The 18,668-nt window shown below is 35.4% G+C and overlaps 1 protein-coding gene across 3 annotated transcripts in view; it reads left to right on the top strand.

Moving 5' to 3' along the window:
- Positions 1 to 18,668, top strand: part of AP3B1 (adaptor related protein complex 3 subunit beta 1) — a 236,951-nt gene that overhangs the window by 139,561 nt on the left and 78,722 nt on the right. For all 3 annotated transcript variants that reach the window (XM_055536639.1, XM_055536640.1, XM_055536641.1), the window contains exons 18-21: positions 606 to 714; positions 3,780 to 3,921; positions 7,294 to 7,441; positions 16,625 to 16,697. In XM_055536639.1, the coding sequence (XP_055392614.1) occupies positions 606 to 714; positions 3,780 to 3,921; positions 7,294 to 7,441; positions 16,625 to 16,697 (472 nt within the window). The remainder of the gene's footprint in view (positions 1 to 605; positions 715 to 3,779; positions 3,922 to 7,293; positions 7,442 to 16,624; positions 16,698 to 18,668) is intronic.

Genomic DNA, 18,668 nt, shown 5'->3' with positions numbered 1-18,668 from the left:
CCACTCCTATATTCTTGGGCTTCCCTGGTGGCTCAGATGATAAAGAAGCCGCCTGCAATGCATGAGACCTGGGTTCAGTCGCTGGATTGGGAAGATCCCCTGGAGGAGGGCATGGCAACCCATTCCAGTATTCTTGTCTGGAGAATCTCCATGAACAGAGAAGCCTGGCAGGCTACATACAGTCCATGGGGTCACAAAGAGTCAGACATGACTGAGCGACTAAGCACAGCACACAGAACATCAAGCTGTGAAATTGAATTTCTTACTGCTCTTACTACTTCTGCCTCTAATTGCCCTTATCTCTTCTAGACTGTCTTACTTTAGCTTAAATCTTCTATAGACCAACGAATACAAAAGTATTTAAAATTATGTTATATATAAGGTTGTGGATCTAAAATAATAGGCTCTGAGTGAGAGTTTATGTTTCTCTACTTAGGGGTAGTGGGAATCAGTCTTAATGCCAAGACTTTTCAGTGTTTCCTTTTCTACTGAGGCTTTAAACTTCCTTCTGGTTTCACAGAGTATTCCGAATGATTAAGTCTGCCGAAGACTAGATCCCTTTTGAGAATTCCTTGATATTTACATTTTTACTTTTTTTAAATCAGGCAAAAGAATGGACCCCAGCAGGAAAAGCAAAGAAAGAGAATCCTGATAAGAAATTTTATTCCGAATCTGAGGAGGAAGAGGACTCTTCTGAGAGCAGCAGTGACAGTGGTGGGTTTTTAATTCATTGGAAAGCCTTGTTCACCGTGGCTTATAGGCTGTGCTTCCTGCAGAACAGTGAGGCCCAGAATGTAATATTCAGCCAGCAGGTTTAGGTGAAGTTTATACGATTGAAACAGTTCCTTTCATTTACATGTCAAAGTAATTTTGATACGTAAGTTTTCAAAGTAATTTCTAACTGCTTTTTATTTGGCATTGCCTCTTAGACCCATAACTAAAAAATGACAGAATTGAAAAAAGAGCTCATGCTTTTCTGAATTCTAACCCACACTACCTGGGATGTTCATTAACATGTTGAAAAACATAAATTTACATTTGGTAAGCCTTTGTTTTCAGTATTTGACAAATTAGTCTGTGGTGCGTTATTTTCTGAAGTAATAAGCTGAAAAATGGGGAAAATTACTTCAATCCAAACAGCTAATGCTAAAAATATGGAATTTCAGGAATGACATAGACCATTGAGAAAGATATGTTGTGTAGTTAAGAGTGTCTCATAGAGATATTTGTCTCCATTCCATTTATTCACAAGCTCATGTTCTATTTAGAGTCTAACCTTTTTCAGTATGTATTTGAAATATTCCAGTAACATTATGGCTTTTCATGGCATTATCTGAACACGTATAGTAGGGATAGTAAGAGTTCTCTTTTAGCTACCAGAAGAAAGAGAAAACTTTTCTCATTAGAAGATACCAGTTTTTTTCCAATGAACACGTCTTCTTGAAGATAAACAAATTTCCTCCAGGATTTTTCTAACTTGAAAATTTAAATAAATGGTGCCTGAAATGAACTGGATCCAGATTTGTGTTGAACTCCCATATAAACATGAAAAGTAACTTACATGCTATAAGTTTTTTTTATTATTGTTTATAGCATAAGCCAGTTATCTAAGTTAACATGTATGTGTGCTTAACTTTGACTTCACAACAAATTCAAAACACCCTTAATCAACAGTTTTGTTTTCTAAAGTTTGGGTAAAGGTAAATTTTGCTCTTTGTAAAAAGTCACAATGGGACTTGGCTTGATGGCTCAGTGGATGAGACTCCACCTGCCACTGCAGGGGACACGGGCTCGATCCCTGGTCTGGGAAGACCCCACATGCCTCGGAGCCGGTATAAGGTCACGCGCCACAAGGGCTGAGCCTCCGTGCTGCAGCTGCTGAAGCCGGCGCGCCACAGCAAGAAGCCCTGGTGCCGCAATGAAGGGGAGCCCCTCCTCCGCGCGGCTCGAGGAGACCATGCAAGGCAGCAGAGGTCTAGCACAGCCAAAAATAAACAAAATGATAGATTTTTTCTTTTCTTATGAAATGATAAAAAAGAAAAATTTAAAATCTCAAGGCGATGAGTGCCTTACCGTGTGGTAGTACTGTTGTGTTGTAATCACCTTTACGCATTTCAAATCATTTAATCTTCACAACAGCTCTGTGATGGAGCTTTGCTGGAAAAAAAAAAGCCAAGACCCAGAGAGGTTGAATAACTGCTCGGTCTTACACCTTGGTATGTGGCAGGGCCAGGATTTGAACATGGACGTTCCAGCTTGAAAACTCATACTTATCACTCTAGGCTATTCCAAAAGAATATAGGCATTCCTAGCTTTTTGCTGTGTGATACATAAATTAATCTTCATAGAGTAGATACTACTATTTACCTATTAGAATACTATTTTAACTTGAGGTTATGTTCTTCCCTGGGGACACTTCATCAGCTAGATCATAGGCCAAGATGGTTGGATGGCATCATCGACTCAACAGACGTGAGTTTTTGCACGCTCTGGGAGATAGTGAAGGACAGGGAAGCCTGGCGTGCGGCAGCCCATGGGGTCACAAAGAGTCGGATACAACTGAGTGACTGAACAACAGCAACATGTTCTGCCCTGAGGACACGTCATCAGATAGGTCATAGGCTAGGAAAACAGTGTGTCCTCTTATCCAGGATACAACTCTGTACATGTCATCGTTTCAGCTACCAAAAAGTTATGCTTCCTGTTTAAAATACACAAAAACATGCTGTATATCGGGCTTCCCTGGTGGCTCAGAGGTTAAAGCGTCTGCCTGCAATGCGGGAGACCTGGGTTCGATCCCTGGGTCGGGAAGATCCCCTGGAGAAGGCAATGGCACCCACTCCAGCACTCTTGCCTGGAGAAGCCATGGACGGAGCAGCCTGGCGGGCTGCAGTCCGCGGGGTCGCTAGAGTCGGGCACGACTGAGCGACGCCACTTCTTCAGTGAGCCCTAGTATGCCGTAATTTATACAGAAAAGTTTTAACTGTGTAGTTCCTCAGTGTGACTTTATCATTTCTTTCACTTATGGAAGACTCTTACACTAGCTAAAATAAGTACTTTTTGATTAGTGATTTTGCTTTGTTGCCTTTGAATTAAGGAATTTTTGAAGATGATTTGAACAGCTGTTTTCCCTCTCAAAATTTGTTCCTAAGATTCAATAATCCCTTCTATTTCTCTAAATAAAATTTCCCATTATAAGTAGAGGAAATAAAATTATTTCTTTATTCTTATATCATCTTCATTGTTGTTCGTTCGCTCAGTTGTGTCCGACTCTTTGCGACCCCATGGACTGCAGCACGCCAGGCTTCCCTGCCCTTCACCGTCTCCCGGAGCTTGCTCAAACTCACATCTGTTGAGTTGGTGATGCCATCCAACCATCTCTCCCTCTGCTGTCCCCTTCTCCTCCTGCCTTCACTCTTTCCCATAATCAGGGCCTTTTCTGATGAGTCATCCTCATAATCAGTCTTTAAATAAAAAGTTTTGCTGTAGCTAAGACATGTATGGGTTTGGGAAGTAATATATGCTCACATTGTTTTACTTGGTTGATCTTTTCTGTTCCTTCTCTGGGTATTGGAGCCCCACTGTGCTCACTCTGCTGCAGGGTTCTGGAGGTCTGAGTGACCGGACAGCAGATATAGAGACTGTGGATCCAGTGGGGTCCACTATGTGAAAACTCAGCATCTCATTTCATTTGTGATGAATGTTGATACTTGCTTCTGTCCCTTGTATTTATTAAGTGGCTATAAATCAAAGAGCATCTGGTTACTTTTTTTTTTCAGAGAGTGAGTCTGGAAGTGAAAGTGGGGAAGACGAGGAAGAAGACCGCAGTGGGGACAGCGCTGAGGACTCGGGTGAGAGTGGGAGTGAGCCGGAGGCTGGGAAGGGAAGAGCAGCCACACGCTCCAGAGCCAGAGGGAGAGGGTGAGTTATTGCCTTCACAAACATTCTGCGGTCTTTTTCCCTGCTCTAACACTGAGTGAAAAAATGAGTGTATGTTTATCTCTCCAAACAGACTGTAAGTCTTTTAATATTAATTTAAAATACCGATTCACATTATTCTCCTACTTGTAATGCTCAGTTTCCATTTTGAACTTGAACAAATCTTGGGGTTACATTTTGAAAATTGGTGTAACCTTGGAAAGCCGAGTTAAGTGATCACGCAGTTGGTATGAAACACTTAATTACCTTTTGCAGCAATTTTGCTGAGAGTGAAAATTAAATCCTTCAACACTTTGCCATTATGTAACTAAGACAATTGATTTTTCTAAATAATGTTATATTAAAAAGATTATGATCCAAATATTAGAGTCAGGGGCTGTGAAGGAAGACGGTCATAAGGTATTTAAGTGTTAGCACTTTTTAAGATCTCCCATTATCAACAATATTATCATGTGTTAAAGTGTCATTAAAATTTTGAGTAATTGGGGCTAATACCTTGGATTGTCTGAGTCTGTTTTCCCCACTGCTGTCAGAGAGTGGCCTCTGCAGACACGATGGCCCTTTCCCTGGGAGCCTGCTGCCCGCTCAGTTGATGAGCTTGCAGCCCAGCTCAGTCGTGGCTGGCAGCACTGATTGGGGCGCAGTACGCTCTCTGCTCCTTTTATTACAGACAGTAATTAAAGCAGCTCGCCCTGCCACTTCCATAACAAACACAGCATAATGCCCTAATTATGACTTTATTAATTTAAGTCAGGATTTAATGATTTTAAAAGTGATTTATATTGTTTTTCCTGTTCAGAACAAATGAAATCTGTAGGTTAAATTAATACAGGCTTTTCATCATGCAAAGTTAAAAAGCTAGTTACCAGTAAATTCTTTTCATTAGATTAACATCTGAAACTCTAAGCAGTAAGGTAAACAATAATTACCCATCAAAATTGAGTGATGCATAATAAAATAACACTTTTACCTTTAAAATCTTATCTTAAAGGCTAGAAGCTGAGTATAGTCAGAATCATTCACTTGTTGCAGCAAGCCAGTTGCTTGGTTTGTAGTAGCCTTTTCTCAGAGAGAGGTTCTGTACTTCTAGTTTAATATCAGAATATCTGTGATTTGTTGTTGTTCAGCCGCTAAGTCATGTCCGACTCTTTGTGACCCCGTGGACTCCAGTACTTCAGGCTTCCCTGTCCTTCACTGTCTCCCAGAGTCTGCTCAAACTCATGTCCATCTGTAATTACTTAGTTTGTGAAGAATGTTATATTTCTTAGGAAGGCAAAGTTTTGTTCAGAGCACTAAGTGTCTTTTCTGATAGCAAAAGTCAATATGCTAGAAGCTTATAATCATAAATTGTGTTAGTTTCATTATTTTTTTCTTCAGAAACAGGCTTTTTTAAACTCATGTTTGAATTTTTAAAAATTGTTTGTTATATAAAAGGAAATCTCAGATACATTCTAAACCTTATATTTTAGGTATATGTTTTAACCACTAAATGGGAGATATAAATTGCCATTCTTTGATAGGGGAAGGAAAAAAAACACACTTTTTAGTCATCAAATATAATTACATGTGCTCTGAGATGTTACCATGACTTCATTTTTAATAAACAGCAATCACATATTTCCTGCACAAAAATCAGTTCAGGGAAATATCAATTCTTCTAGTTGCCTAACCACTCACCCTCCCCAGGTGTTTTTCTTCTTGACTCTTAGAATTTTTTAAAAACTTTGCCAGTATAACTATGTGATAATTTTTTAAAGCTAAGGAGCTCTAAGTATCTTCAAAACCACCCTTTAGTAGTCATAACTGCTGTGCTCTGCTTAGTTGCTCAGTCGTATCCAACTCTTTGTGACCCCGTGGACTGTAGCCTTCCAGGCTCCTCTGTTCTTGGAATTCTCCAGCCAAGAATACTGGAGTGGGTTGCCAGGCCCTCCTCCAGGGGATCTTCCCAACCCAGGGAGCAAACCCAGGTCTCCTGCACTGCAGACAGAGTCTTTACAATGTGAGCCACCAGGGAAGCCCAAGGGAACTAGAGTGGGTTGCCATGCCCTCCACCACGGGATCTTCCTGACCCAGGGATCAAACCCATGTCTCTTAGGTTTCCTATATTGGCCTGTGGGTTCTTTACCAGTAGCGCCACCTGGGAAGAATGCATTAAAACATCTGAATTAGATAATTGTTTATGAATTGCCTTATACTATCTGGCACAAGGTGGATTTTTAAAACAATATACACATACATGCACATATGATAAAGAGAAGTTAGACCTTCAAACTTGAGAAAATAAAAAAGATCACAAGCTATCTCTTTTCCCCTGAGCGAACACCGTGTGTTATCTCTTCCTGGAGACCTTTTCCCCTTCCCTTCTTCCTGCCTTATTCCTCTTTCAACTGGTGTGTCTCTTCCTCTAGGAAGGGTCCCAGTCTTGGTCCGTTTTGTTGAGATGCTCCTTCAGGTATTCTCAGGACACAGTATATACTTTGTTACTTATTGTTTACCATGCTTTCTTGTCACTGCTGACTTAACTTCTCTGTATCTTCCAATGGACTGACTGTAGACTCTATAAAGGAGCAGAATGGAGATCATCTGTATCTTACTAACCACTGTTACTCTTAGCACCTAACATAGTGCCAGCTCATGGAGGGCAGTCAGTAAATATTTGTTAAATAAGGGAATGAGTGAACAAAACGAACATCAGCACTTAGGTTTGATCATTGGGTATTTTAAAACGTTAGTATTTATCTGATTATCTGACATTTTTAGTAAAATTTAGTACATTAGAAGAATTCTCTTTTGAACTGCTTGATGTTTTCTCATATATATTAAAGGGTCACATTTGGGAACATATGTAAATCATTTTCTTGGGCAGAATAATCTATAAAATGCAAGTCTGTATTAGCAAAAGTAGATTATAAGTATTTAAATTTTTAATGAGTATTTTGAGATAGTATTTTAAAATCTGCCTAAGTATTTCTGAAGTTGTTAATGTTAGCGCCTAATGTGTAGTCCTAGTAAATCATTTAATTATTGTTTTCTACTTAATGATGTCATTTAGTCTCATTTTATGATCTTTTGCACTTGAAGTGTGTGTGATATGGTTTAGTTTTGAATGGGTTCCGATTCATTTAGTTATAGATAATACTGTCTTTATTATTATTTCATTAACATGTTTTGGAATTTTAAAACCATTTTTACTGTCTATACACCAAAAAGAAATGGTTCTCAGTGAAATACACTTCTCTAATAAAGATTTTGATTCATATGCAAAATGGAAAAATGGTAACACTTGTCATTCGATTTTTCAAACTACTTTTTAATGTAAGTATCTAATATTTCAAATTTTATTATTCTGATTAGTGATTCTAAAGATGTGGATAAGGAAAAAGAAAACTCTAAAACTTCAGAGTCTTCCAGTGGTGAATCTAGTTCGATAGAGGAGAGTTCTTCGGATTCTGAATCAGAATCGGAATCTGAAAGTGAATCTGAATCCAGAAAAGTTACTAAGGTAAGAGATTACACGTTTTTGTAGCAATTAAGAATAAATATTTCTAAAAATTTGTTTTGTTGAAAATCAAGAAAGCAGGGAAGGAATTTAATATGTCACTGACAACTAAACACCATGTTCGTTCATCCACACCTGTGATTTTATTTTGATTTTTTTTTTTTTGTATATTATTACTTCCCTCATAACTCAACTCTGCAGAGAAGTTAGAAACTTTTTTAACTTCACGTTTTCCAACCACAATTAGAGACCTCAGTGTTCTGAGTATGACCTTTTTTGTCCTTGGCTGTGACGTGACAAGGGAAGCTTTTGCCAGATGGAAAGTAAAGGAGACTTTGACTTCCCCTTTACTCAGTACTATTCCCTCACAGAAGTAGTACTGAGCAAAGAAATATAAATGTACATGCTTCATAAGAAATTAAGACTGATATACTTTTTAAAAATGTATCAGGCATTTTGGATAATAATTTTTAAAGATTTAATTAAAGAGTATACATTCTTTAATAAAAATGCAGTAACATATATTTAAAAACAAATGCAAGAACCACTTGTGACAATAGAATGATTATAGGGACTTCTCTGGGGGACCAGTGGTTAAGACTCCAAGCTTCCACTGCAGGAGGCCTGGGTTTGATCCCTGGTCGGGGAACTAAGATCCTGCATGCTGCACTGTGTGGCTGAAAAAAAAGAGCAATTATGGTTTTTTTAGTACAATATCTGTAGCACTAAACCTTGTCTGCTTAGCAGCAAAAACAAAAAAAATTGGAAAATGTTTTTAATACAAAATTCAGACTTAATATATCCTTTTGATCTTTAATTATTATTCCCATTTTATAAATGGATCATGGTGGTGCTCAGTTTCAAATGCAGTGGTTTTTATGAATAAATGTATTATTCCATGTGTTGAAAATATGATCACACCTTACCTTTTATTGAATTCAGCTTTTTTTAAATGCAGGATCTTTTTCATTTATTTGTTCTAGTAACATGAATTTCTTGAATAAATCATTTCAGTAGGCAAGTATGAAAATAAATTCATCAAAGTAATAATTGTCCTCTTCCATCCAAGATTTATTGTTAAAGAATAACCATATTTTTTAAAAAGAATAAACATGCTTTAAACATTGGCTAGTATTTGTCTGTTTTTAAATATTCTTAATTATAGAAAAACCTATTTTAAACCTGAATTTATATTTAAAATTTATGTCTCTATGTAGTATATAACATGGGATTTTATTTTTCAAAAATTCACATAAAATCTTAGAGATTTTTAGGTTTATTAATCTGGCCTCTTATAAACTTACTACTCAGTGAGTTGGATATCTTCTCATTTCCTGCTTATATTAAATTACAAAATGATCCTAAGATTTTATTCAAAATAAAAGAGCTTTAGAAACAGAGTTTTTCAAAATAACCAAGCAAGAAATTAAGAGTTGTCAAATGGGTACAAGTGAGTTATTCTAATGAAGTTTTGTGAAAGTTGAAAAATTGCAGACTTTAGTACCTTTTCAGCGTTGGACATTAGAATCCCACAGAAGTGCCCCAGGCCAGAGGTTCAGTTTATTTCTTCTCTGTCACTTTCAGTGATCAGATTAAATCGCTTAGTAGTGGAAAATATTTTACTGTAGAACATCATTATGAAATTCCAAAGTAATGCAGTGATCCAAGACTCTTGAGAAATTCAGGTTTTATTCACATTGTCGGTAGTTTTATGTCTGTGTGTTTTGCTTATATAGTTTATTTTCTATATATTGTAATGCCTTTCCTGTCTGTAACAGGCAGATTATGTGATTGTTTGTTTTAATATGTATTCTCCACCTTGGAGCCACCATAACTATTTTTTTTCTTTTTATTTCTTTCTGAGTGATTTGAAACATGGCATGCAATTACACGTGCACCAGTTTTCTAACAAAGGACAACACTATAATTGTAGAAAAGTTCTCCTTGCACCGTGTTGTGGTTTCCACTCTAAATTATGAGTAATGGAGGCAGATGGTGGATGTTTTACCTTAATTTAGCATGACAGTATGTTAGTGCTAAAAATTCATATACCTTAAATCTGCAGCCTAGCTAAAGCTATACTTTTACTCTCTCAACCTTTTCTTTCATTTGGACAATGTATTTTAGAGATATTGAGCGTGAAAATGGGACCTTGGGGTACCTCGAATATATGGCTTTGAAAACAGTTCATTTTATGGAGGTCCTGATGGGTATAGTGTTCTACTTGTTGGAAGATAATATCTTTATGCTTCAGTTTCCTCATCTATAAAGTAGAAATGCTTTATACCTACTCTGCTTCTTTCAGTGCTATTATAAAAAAATCAGATGTGAAAGATCAATGTAAAGCCCTATATAAATATAAAACATTAGTGTTAACATTTTTAAACTTGAATATTAATTCTCTGAGAGACCAGTATTAGGGTTACAGAACACCAGTGCTAAAAGGAACCCAAAATATTTTGTCACTCTTATGTCTTTGTAAATACCTTTCTAGTTAGAAATTAATGGTCAGGTGTGACCCCTTATCTGAAGCCTCTGATCTCATCCACTGTCTGCAGAAGACTGACCTGCCATTCACTATGAGTATCTTCCTACCTCTCTACTCTCTGACACACAATCTCAATTTACCCTCCTCCTTTATCCTTGAATGCAGCTCAGAGTAAGTGATCCCTATCCACTTAGCGTCCTGTTTCCTTTTGGACTTGTTTAGTTGATAGTCTTCTACCTCCATTGCACCTTCAGTCTCTTTTTTCCTTAGTTCCTCCTCCGCCAACGAAAGCATTCAGGTCTCTTCTCCTTTTAAAGACAGGAGAAGGGAATGGAAGAGAGAGACACAGAATGTGTGAGTGAGAGATTAGAAGAATAATCTAGATGTTCTCCAGCTACTACCTCTTAACCCAATTATTTCTTAATCCCTTTTAAATTGATTTCTACTTCTGTTACTTCCTATAGATACTGTTCTCTGAAAAGGCAACCATGATCTTTCTCCAAAACCAGTAACCTTCTCTTAGTTTATCCTTCTCTGATCTTTTTATGACAATATCCCTACTACTTGAAACTCGCTTCATCCTTTTTATTTTGACTTTTCTAACCCTTTAATTTTTTTATTTTTCACTTTTTACTTCTCTTCTGACACCCAAGTGTGAACATTGCTCCAAAGTTAGTGCTTCTCAGTTCACATTTTTTCAAAAATATTAATTGATGTGGATTAATTTTAATCCTTTATTTCCTCTACATTTTACTGTTGTGAGACTTATTAACTCTAGTAACATCAGCTAAAACATTTCTCTGAATTACTTCTATGATAACATCTGTAAATTTTCTTATTCAAACCAGATTCTTAGACCTCTTAGGAGCTGCTGGTTTCCCAAACCTAATACACCCAGAGACATGATCTGTCATTCAGTACCAGCATGCTTTCTGTTCTCCGGGATTTGGAGCCCCACAGTTGTCTTTGACCCCTACTTCATCCCGTTTGTATGCCCTGTGGCCAAGTCTTCGAGATTTTGTGTATTATTTCTCATACCTGTCTCTTCTTTCCCTGCCATCACCATTACAAGTCATCTCTTCCTTGTGTAGTCCATACACCACTGCCCTTGTCATCCTCAGACAGCTCCCCAACCCCAGTCCTTCCAGACAGCGGCCGGCTTACTGTCTGAGTCACCTATGATGATACCCCATTGTCTTTCAGTGAACTCCTTAAGCTCAAAGGTCCAAACCCACCTTTCCAGTCTTAACCCCTCTTGTGTTCTAATCCCAATGGACTGTTCATGGCTCTCATGACATACAGTATGCTTTTCCATTCCTGTGCCTTTGATCTTCTTTTTGTATCTTTTCCCTTATTACAGAAAATATAAGCTGAGGAGGAAAGTGGCCTTGTATCAAGGGTAGTTCCTTACTTCTAGTTGAAAATGAGTGCATGGACTGAAGGATGTTAATGACTAGAGGGTTTTACTCACATGAATGGTGTCGGGACAGTCAGGTGAGAATGGTGTAGGGCAGTAGGTGAGAACTGCTGTTAAACTGTGTCTGTTCCTAAGTGTTTGTCATTCAGCACCACACCCCTGCATTTCCATAAAGCTCAGAACTGCTGGTGTCGGTTGGTTTGCTCTGGTGTCATGTTGGTTTGTTTCTCTTACTGATTGGGAGATGGACTCTACTGAAGTCAGATATTGTCAGTAAGAACCAAAGAAAATTATCTTTCTCTTCAGTTACAGTTATTTTGATGGGCAAGCATATTTTTATTTGTAGATGTTCTTTTCTGAACTAAATTTAATAAACATTTTAATTTCAGTCTAATCCTTTTATAAAATAAGTTGTGTTCAGCTGCTAAGTCATGTCTCACTCTTAGTGACCTCGCGGCCTGCAGCACACCAGGCTCCTCTGTCCTTTACTATCTCCTGGAGTTTGTATAATACCTATAACAAAATTAGTTTTAATAGTTCTGTATCTTCAGTACTTTCACATATTTCACATGGTGTTTAGGAAAGATTTCTTTTTTTACACAGAAGAGTGGAGAAAAAAATTAGTAATACAAGCCATATTAAATCAGGAAGACATTCACATTTATATCACTTTATACCATGTTTTACTGATATAATTAAGTTATATTCTGCTTGTAGTTAAAGTTATGTGTTGAACAGATGGTAAAAATTTTATTTAAAATATATTTTTTAAGTTGCCAGGGTTTTTTTTTCTTCATTGAACATGACTTCAGTGTTTTTCTTATCAGCCAATACGTTAGGAGATGGCAACCCACTCCAGTATTCTTGTCTGGGAAATCCTCTGGACAGAGGAGCCTGGCGGGCTACAGTCCATGGGGTCGCAAAGAGTCAGACACGACTGAGCAATAACACACACGATAAGTTAGGGCATTCCCACTTACTGCAGTTGCTTCTGCCATCACCATGGTCGTCCCACTATTCATACCTGAACTGTGACTCAGCACTTTTGATTATATCCTCAGTGTCTATGCACCACCTACTAAATATTCAAATAAGCTGTGATTAAAATAATAAAAATTTTAAGTCATAATGGTAATTTATTGTGAATAATTTTATGTATTTCCATAAAAATATTAATAGTATTTTAATTATTTATATTAAGCATAATAATCTATCGATGGAAAATACATATATTTAATATATTTGTACCTAATAGCATTTAATACTAAGAGCATTTCCATATTTGAATCAAAATTAGGGTTAATATGTTTACTAGCTTTAAGAAAAATAATATCGTCTCTATATCCTAGCAGTGTTTAAGATGCTTTTGTCAGTGGTCTTTATCACATTTATAGAGATCTCACAAAGCTTTGTTCGTCTCTTTTTGAGAGGTGCAAAGAAGCTAATTAAATCTTTTTGTGCTCTTTGGACTGGTCAGTGTCTTATGACTAATGTTCAGATGTCAGTAAATATTGAGACATGCCTCAATAAAAGATCTACCATGTGAAAGATTCTTGGGTATAAAGTAAATATGGGATGTAGTATGAACAAATTGTGGATAAGAGTGAAAGGAACTATTTTCTGATTAGTTTTCTGCCCTATCTGTGAATAGGAAACAAGGTTTACTTGTGTTTTTCCAAGTATTTATGATTGTTGCAATTACATAACTTCTCTGAAGATTGTAGAATATTAGTTTTTACTCTGACAATTCAAAGGCTTGCCTCTTTCAATTTATGTCTTTTCCAGTTTAGTTCATATTTTAAGTTCTCCAGAACAGAAATAGCATTTCACTTCAATTGAGATCTTTAAAGTGAATGCCATTAAGCAGTCTTTCTTATTGAAGTAGGTATAATCTAATAGGGAAGATTTGTTTAACAGTTTAGACTTCTTTTTAACTTGTATAGAAGTCTCAATTTTCTGGCAGTGTAATTTTGTTTTAAAGCAAAGAGTAAATGTGAGCCTCAGATTTTTAAAATCAGATTTGTTAGATGACTTGAAGGCAGGAGAATCATTAAATTGTCTTTGGTTGGTAATTCTAACTGAAAATATTTCTTGTGGATACCTTGCCCTGTGAGGCTAGAAATAAGCCTTGCATTTTTGTTGCTTCCAAAGCATAATGTTGGTTTGACAAACTTATATTACCATTTATCCTGTTTTATAGTTTTAAATTTCAAACGTCTTTATAATGGTTTCCTGTTAGGAAGCATATTTGATGCTTGTTGTGTTAGATCTTCTTTTTGCTTCCCTTTTTTTTTTGGATCAGCATGAAGATAAACATGCATAATAGATTTTTAAAAATCCTTACAAGGTATATTATTACATTTTTTTTTGTTTGTATTCTTTGGAGCTTAATAAGTATTTCCAGGATCTTTTATTTATTATTTGAAATGAAATATGTTAAATAGAAATCCGTTTCTTAACCCTGTGACTTTGTATTTCATTTTGAAAATGTTGATGTGTTGAGGTGTATAATCGAATACCATAGAAACAAATGGAGATTTGAGGATGATGAATTGATAACTAGGTATTTTTGTAGTGAGATTTTAAGATCAGTTACTGTTGTTCTTATAAAAGTCTAATACAGTCACTCAGCTGTTAAAAACCTAATCCTCTATTTAAAAAAATATACAAAAACAAATTGTCTATCTTTCTGCCTGATCTCTTCTCAAGTACTAACACAATGGAAACAGTGGGTGATCTGTCAATGTGTTTGGTTTGTCAATGATGGTTTTGTATAAATATTGGGAGGGTAAGAAATAAAATTCACACAGTAAAATATGATTTCGTCTGCCTTTTCTCTGCAGCTCCATGGCTCATGCTGCGGTGTGAAATTCTCATTTTACACACTTTGCAGGCGGAGCACATGAATTATGCATTGAGCAAGAAAAATCTCCTGCCTCAAGTCCTATATGCATTTACCCAGGTTCTGTCTCTATTACCAAGATGAATTGCAAATGGAGAAATGTTTGATGGAATGGAGCTCTTAACTTCTTTGTTTAGAATTCAGATTTTTATTTTTAAAGTAGATCCTTTAAGTATGAAAATGTTTTGAACTTACTATGGATTTTTTAAAATGAGAAATGAAATATAAGAGAGGAATGCCAAACACATCACAATGCTTTTTACAGCCTTGATTCGGAATGCAAGGCTTTTTCAATTCAGTAGAAATGACCGTTATCTATTGCTAATGTTGTATTTCAGTCACCAGTTATTTGCTGTACTCAGAAAGTCAATGAAATTCTGTCCTTTTGAGAGCCTTTTTTTCTTTTTCTTTTAGGCTTCTAATAAGAGACTATGCCAATTCCACATGCAGTTCTGTCCTGTGTTATATGTGACCTGATGTGTGTTTAATAGATATTGTTACACACTCTTAGCTGTGAAGTAGAAAATAAGGTATATAGACCTGCCTCCAGATTTAACTTTGTCTTGATTTGATAGGTTTCTAATTTTTCAGGTAGGGAGGGTACAGTTCCATAAAGACAGCCATGCACCATTGTAGGTTATAGGAAGCTACACCCATTGTGCTCAGCATGGCATTTTGATAAAGTCACATGGTGATAAGCTTTTTGTTCTATGTTCTTTCTTCACAGGAATGTTATTCTTGTTGAGATGGCATATTCATTCTGAATGTGTTTTTGTTACCTGCAACTTTCACATTTCAGCTTCAAAACTAACATTTCTTTTATTTTTCTTTCTCCAGTCCTAGCAATTGTTATTTATTTCAGGTGTGGAGAGAAGGACACATATTACTTGCTTTGTTTTTAAATAACGAATGAAAATTAAAACCCACCTAGATGATTTGGAGTTTTCAGTGGCAGAAATAAATTATTTTGAAGAAAATCAATGCTGATGTTTCTGGCTAGTATTTTAATGTGTATTATTGTGTGATCCTTGAAAATAATTTTTCTGAGTATTGGTGGAAGGGGGAAAAAAGGCAGGATTTAAATCGTTTTAAAATGTTACTGAATATGTTATGTGATATATTGCTCTTGTTCATGTATGTTCGCTGCTATAAGAGCTCTAACACTATACAGACTTTAAATGTCAGTAAAGTACCTTTTGCTTTAGTGATACCTTTCTGTAGTTAAAGGGCTACTTCAAAAATATTTGTAGTTACTTACATTAGCAATAAGATATAAACTCCTTTGGTGGATTATAAGTCATCTGAAGGCAGGTACTAGACTGTGTCTGTCTTGGTTGTGTTACTTCCATTGCTTAGCACAGAATCTGTTAAAAATTCTATACGTATGTATGAATCAATGAATGACTGAATAGGTGGACAACAACATTTTGTCAAAAGCTTAAGTTTTGGCCTTCAACTTGTGAAGGTTTAATGTAAAAAAAGTATAAATTTAGGTAACCATGGCCCAAATAAATCTGTTTAGCACCCTAATCCTTGTTGGTCTTTAATTGTTTATACTTCTACTCAGTACTGTGCCTTTTTTTTTTTTTTTTTTTCATGGTTACACATCTTTTCTGAATCTCTAAACAAACTGTGACTACCTTGAGGCTTAGGAATCAAATCTATGGGTATCCACATTTCAAAAATATGATAGACTAAATAAGCAAATTTGAGGTGGGAGAAGCCCTAATTATGTATAGAAATATTGGAATACTTTACCCTCCCCAAAGGAAAATAGAAAAGAAAGTAAATTAATTCTTTTCAACCCTAAAGAGCAAGAGCCTGAAAATATTTATTGTTTTTAATGAATATCTTTGGCAAAAGAAGTCTGATGCAAACCAGTGTGGAAATGTAAAGTTGCTCATGCAGTGCCTGTTACAGACTGCCTCTCAAAAAGGCGGAGCTGTCCCAAGCCCATTGACAGTATCAGAGCTAAGCATGTATTATTTAAGCATTTCTTTTTCTTAAATCAACTTGTTTTAAAATTATTTTTGAGAATATTTGTACACTTTCTACCAAAGAGTCACATTAGATTTTTATGTTAGGAAAAAGTTGTCAGAATATAAAATAATTATTTACTTTTAAGTTTCCTTCTGAAGGTCCTTTATAATCTCTAAGTAAAAAATATTTTTAAAGTTTGCAAGGTGAAGGAGAAATATCATGCGCTAACTGAAATTTTGATTCAAAAAAGCATTTCACATAACCATATACAAACTTAATTTGATTTTTTCTGGAAGACTAAGCAAAGGGGGAAAATATGTTTGTTTTGAAATGTTAAGGACTATGTCATTGATTTTTAAGATAGAATATACAATAAATAAAATATTTATTATTTTATAGGAGAAAGAAAAAAAGACAAAGCAAGAGAGAAATCCTCTTACCAAAGATGTTTCACTTCTAGATCTAGATGATTGTAAGTATTGAAATTTAAATCTTTTCATCTGTGCTTAGCAGTAGTAGTTTTCATTTTTCTAGTACTTTTCATTTACATGTCTCAAAATAATCAACATCTATTACAAAAGATTTATAGATATAAATAGACAAGGAAATATCAAAAATTGTTTCTATTAGTATTTTTTCCCATTTGTTCTGTATATCAGTTAGTTTTGTATCACCTCCTAAATAAGTATAATTGGTCAAATAAAATGCATCAAATTCATTTTAAGCTCTTTGGTTTTAGTGAATAATTATCTATATCTCAGAATTCTACACTGTTAAATGTTGACTATGGGGATCAAGATATCTAACTTAAGGATATAGGGAATCAGGGATGTAATTGCAAATGTAAAGGACATCACTCTTTTCTACTTGCCACAATTGGGGTGTGAACAGAAATAAGCACAAACCTTTTGGAATACAGTAAAATTTATGTCTATCAATATTTTAACTGCAAAAAAATCTTTGTGCACCAAATTTACTTCTAAGAAGTTAGAATCCTTTACAAAGATGTGTATTCATCTTCCTTTAAAGTCTCCTGAACTGTGAGAAAGACAGTAGAAGTAACTTTGTGGGTAGGTGGATTTGCACTAGAGGAAGAGTAACAACAAGTGAGAGTCATTTTGCAGTATAGTTTTCCTGTGCCGGATGTGGGTTATGCATTTATGTCATATTGTCATAGAACTGTTCTATATATGTTGTTTACCTTGCCTATTTCTAATAGTCATGGCAAATCCTTACTGTATAGAAAGTAAAATATATAATACTGAAAAATACATAACAGAAACTAAAAATAAAATTGGAACCAAATTTGAATAATTTCTCACTTACTGGCAAAGATTTTAAAGTTTACATCATTTCTTAACCTCTTGGCTAAGATTTTTAAAGCAACATCCAATATTGTTAAGGTTTGGAGAAGCAGATACCATACATGTTTTTCATAGGCATATAAATAAATGCAGTTTTTTGAGGTTATTTGAGCAATATCTGTCAAGATATTAAATTCCACACACTTTTTGACCTAGCAGTTCTTTTCTAGGAATTTATCCTGTAGATAAACTAGCAAAATCAGATTCTTATTCCATCCTTGTTTTAGACTCTTTAACCTAGTGGCTTAATTTTACACATAATGTCTGTATTCCTTTAGTGCTCTGACTCCTGCCTACCTGTTATCCACACTGTTCATCTGCATTTCTGAAATATGCCAGGCTCCTTCCTGCCAAGGGCCTTTGTTCTACTGTTTCCCTTGCTAAGAACACCTCTTCCTGATCTTCTGATGGCAAGCTGCTGTTTATCTTTCAGATCTCAGCTTAAAGATCACCTTCTCTTACATACTTATTGAATCATTCTTGATGGTCTTCATGACATTTTTCACTATCTGAAATTATCTTAAATTTTTTTTTGTATTGTTTATTGTCTGTCTTGCTCACTGTTACTCTTAGAACCTAGAACAACTCCCAGGAGATAATGGGAACCCAGTAACTATTTGTTGAATTAATAAAATGTAGAAAGGTATATAGAAATTTCCCTGCAGCATTATTTTTACAGCCCAGTTCTGAAAATAAATGAAATGTCTACCAATAGTGTGACATAACCATTAAAAAAAGTGAAGCACCTTTTTAATATGCTAGTTTATGTCATTATATATATGAAATATTATAAGTTCGAAAAGATACATGTAGAGTATGACTCTTCTGTAAAAAAAAAAAAAGTAAAAGAAGAACTATATCCTGCAGACAAATACAAATATTATTATACATTGTATATTTCTGGAACACTACAGAAGATATACTTAACAATGTTAGCTCCGAACCCTATGGGATATAAGAATGACCTAGAGACAGAGGAGAGGGGGAGAAAAAACCAACTTATTTTGTATCTCTCTGAGACAATGAATGTTTTACATTTATTTGTAAAGTTTTAAGTTTTAAACTGTAAAAGAACAACA

This window comes from Bubalus kerabau, chromosome 10, assembly GCF_029407905.1.
Source record: "Bubalus kerabau isolate K-KA32 ecotype Philippines breed swamp buffalo chromosome 10, PCC_UOA_SB_1v2, whole genome shotgun sequence".
Classification (NCBI taxonomy): domain Eukaryota; kingdom Metazoa; phylum Chordata; class Mammalia; order Artiodactyla; family Bovidae; genus Bubalus; species Bubalus kerabau.
Note: the sequence above shows the minus strand (reverse complement) of the source record. Positions and strands in the feature narration are given on the sequence as shown.